The 3,169-nt window shown below is 36.8% G+C and overlaps 1 protein-coding gene across 1 annotated transcript in view; it reads right to left on the bottom strand.

Moving 5' to 3' along the window:
* Window positions 1-223: 223 nt before the first annotated feature.
* The window catches only part of LOC310715619 (B-cell receptor CD22-like), a 99,375-nt gene continuing 96,429 nt past the window's right edge, over window positions 224-3,169 (bottom strand). Inside the window, exons 12-14 of the mRNA XM_083522132.1 lie at window positions 1,600-1,636; window positions 733-944; window positions 224-640 (exon numbers count right to left, since the gene is read on the bottom strand). Coding sequence (XP_083378258.1) covers window positions 592-640; window positions 733-944; window positions 1,600-1,636 — 298 coding nt within the window. The 3' untranslated portion in view covers window positions 224-591. The remainder of the gene's footprint in view (window positions 641-732; window positions 945-1,599; window positions 1,637-3,169) is intronic.

Here is a 3,169-nt window from a genome sequence, read left to right on the forward strand (position 1 = left end):
TTACAAATAAATAAAGACACAACAAAAAACTGCAACAAATATATATAATTTAAAAATAAAAAATATTTAAAAAGAATTTTAGGAAACAAGGTTTTTATTTTGAAGGAAGCTAATTGGTTTCTTAAATTTGATTGGTCTTTCAACTGGGTTCTGATTTCGTGGGCAGAGATTGTTATCTCCATCTAAATATCTGTGACTGACAGCTTACAGTTGAATCCTGGTAATATTTACACTTATACAAAATCCTCTCATTAACATTTTTACATTACATTAATTGAGATCTGTTGGTTTTTATACAGCGAGGGTCCAGAAGACATCAGAAGATCTAAATCAGAATTTACACTGTGATGATTTTTCAGGCTGATTTTGTGACACACAAACTTTACACATCAGAAACAAACTGATTGTTCGCTGAGGTGAAATCTGAAGTCCTACAACCCATAATGCATCATGCTGACCAGCAGATGATGAAGTGCCACTGTTCTGTTATGAGCTGCATTTATAAATGAGTCACTGAAGTTTCTAGAAGCTTTAAATTAAAACCAGGTGGAAGTTGGCGATGCTGATGTTGGATAAACAGGTAAATCTTGTTCATTTCATGTTGCTGTAGATCACACTGAGATCCTCAGCATTGGAGGACCTACAGAAAGAGAGTAAATTATCACATCAAGATCCAGCAGAAGATCTTTTCCAGATCTGTTAGATTGAAGGAAACAGACCAGCTCTTCTCACCTGCCATCAGCACCAGTGCATGTAAATTTAACACTAGCGTACTGAACCTCGTCCTCCCCAGAGGCAGAAGTGATTGCAGCAGAATTTCCAGCATCCCCGAGATCAACAGCACGCTGGCGTACAACTTTAGCATACAGGTCTTCATCCTGATTGGCCGAGGCTGAATCAGATGCAGCGTTGTCTCTATTTACTGCTACATTTTCATAAAAATCCTGAGGTGGAGAGCATGAGATCACAGATCAAAATCAGAATCAGGTTTATTGGCCAAGTGTGTTGACACACACACACACACACACACACACACACACACACACACACACACACACACACACACGAGGAATTTGGTTCCAGCTGTTAGTGACTCACAAATTACCGACATAAATAACACTATACATTCAGCTTGGACTTTACAAGACAAAACAGACGATGTGAGACAATATAGACAGTATGAGTACGAGAGACAGAGAGGTGGCAAACATCTAACTTTATATCACAGCACTGTTAAATTCTGGATTGTGATTGGTCAGAAGGTGTTGATTTATTAATAATAACAGCAGATCTTTTACTTGTTCTAATGTCAAGGCTGAATTTTGTCCAACTTATTTTAAAAGAGAAAAAAGTGATAGATTTTTAATGAATTTCCACAACATGTATGTAACTGCAAATGGACAAAAATGTTTATCATGATGTTTGATAAAAAAATAAAATAAAATAAAATACGTGGGAATGTGCTGTTATTGGAAAAGAATCAACTTCAAGCAGGTAACAGTTCCTCTGCCTTATTACATTATACTGTTGTTTAATATACTGTGAAAGCAGCACATGACATACACACACAAGTCAACAATTATCTGTACACTTTTTTACCTCTTTTACACTTTGGTCAATTCTTTTATTTTTCCTGCTGATAAACAAAAACAAAAACAATATTGAACAAAATATCAGCATTGAACAAAATCTGTTCACATTTTTATAACTGCAGTTTTAATCATGTAATAAATGATAAATGATCCTGTATTTTCTCACCTTTTACACAAGATGATGACACCAATAACACAAACACACACAACCCCAACACCTGCATACACACCTACACTCTGATCTACTGTGTGGAAATATAATGTTATAATGAACCAGTGTTAAATATTATACAGTGTAATTCTGATTTATAGATTTATATCATCTCTCTTACTGGTTATAGTGATGGACACTGCAGCTGATCTCTCAGAGCCGAGTTTATTCTGAACCTCACAGTAGTACAGTCCACTCTGTAGAGCTCTGTAACTCTGTCCTGATCCTACACGTGATGCTTCATTCTGCTTAAACCAGGTGTAGTTCTCCACAGGTGGGTTACCGTCACTGCTGAGTCAAGGAACTTCCCTCCACTTTCTCACCAGAGGGACTGATAGACACTGAGATGTTCTTTGGAGGATCTAAAATGGTTTGGTAAATCAGAAGTACATCTATAATAGTTTTATCTTGCATTGGCTGTAAGAAAATCTTCAGCTTTAACTTACACAGAACATTTAGAGTTACACTGGTGGAGTTCTGATGCCCGACTTTATTACTGCACATGCACTTGTACTTTTCACTGTCTTCAGAACTGATTTTAGAGATGGTGAAGGTCTTTCCTTTTCCCACTGATGTTGTTCTATTAAACCAGGTGTAGTTCTCCACAGGTGGGTTTGCATCACTGCTGCAGGTCAGATTCACTGAACTGCCCTCCACAATCTCACCAGAGAGACTGATAAAGACGTTCTTTGGAGGATCTAAAGAGTTCCATGATAAGAGTGAAGAAAGCAGTTCAGTTTCATAATTAATGGTTTTGTTATCTTTCATCAAGGCATTTAACCATTTTAGCACAAACCACTCATCAACTTCAAAAATTATTTTGAGGATCTTTTTTTTATTACGATAAATAATTTACACCTTCTCTAAAAGGTGAAAAAAAGGTGATCCCACACCAGTACGTGTATGTTTTAGTTCATGAAAAGTGAAATCACGAGAATGAACATTAAGATTCCAGTTTGCTTTAAGCTCCGTTTCATTATTTTTATTTTGTATTGTTTTACTTTATTAAATACTGAGTTATAAGTAATAAAAATCTAAATAAAACTCACATCTGACACTGAGGTATTGAGCAGGAGATGGGAGATGTTCAGATCCTCTTACAGCACAGTTATAACTGCCTGCATCCTCACTGCTGACCCTCTGCAGGTGGAGTTTGTTGCTCTTGAAGGTGTTTGTGGTTAAATCATGTGTGTTTTTGTACCAGATGAATGTTGGATCAGTCAGACTGCAGGTGGTTTTACAGGTCAGAATGACTGATTCTCCCTCTGTCACTTCTGCAGGAGCGATCAGCTGAAGATCTTATACAATGAGAGAAACATTAAATCTGCATCAGTGAATTATCACCTGCTCATTTACCTCAATCACC

Source organism: Silurus aristotelis (genome assembly GCF_946808225.1).
Source record: "Silurus aristotelis genome assembly, chromosome: 20".
NCBI classification, from domain to species: domain Eukaryota; kingdom Metazoa; phylum Chordata; class Actinopteri; order Siluriformes; family Siluridae; genus Silurus; species Silurus aristotelis.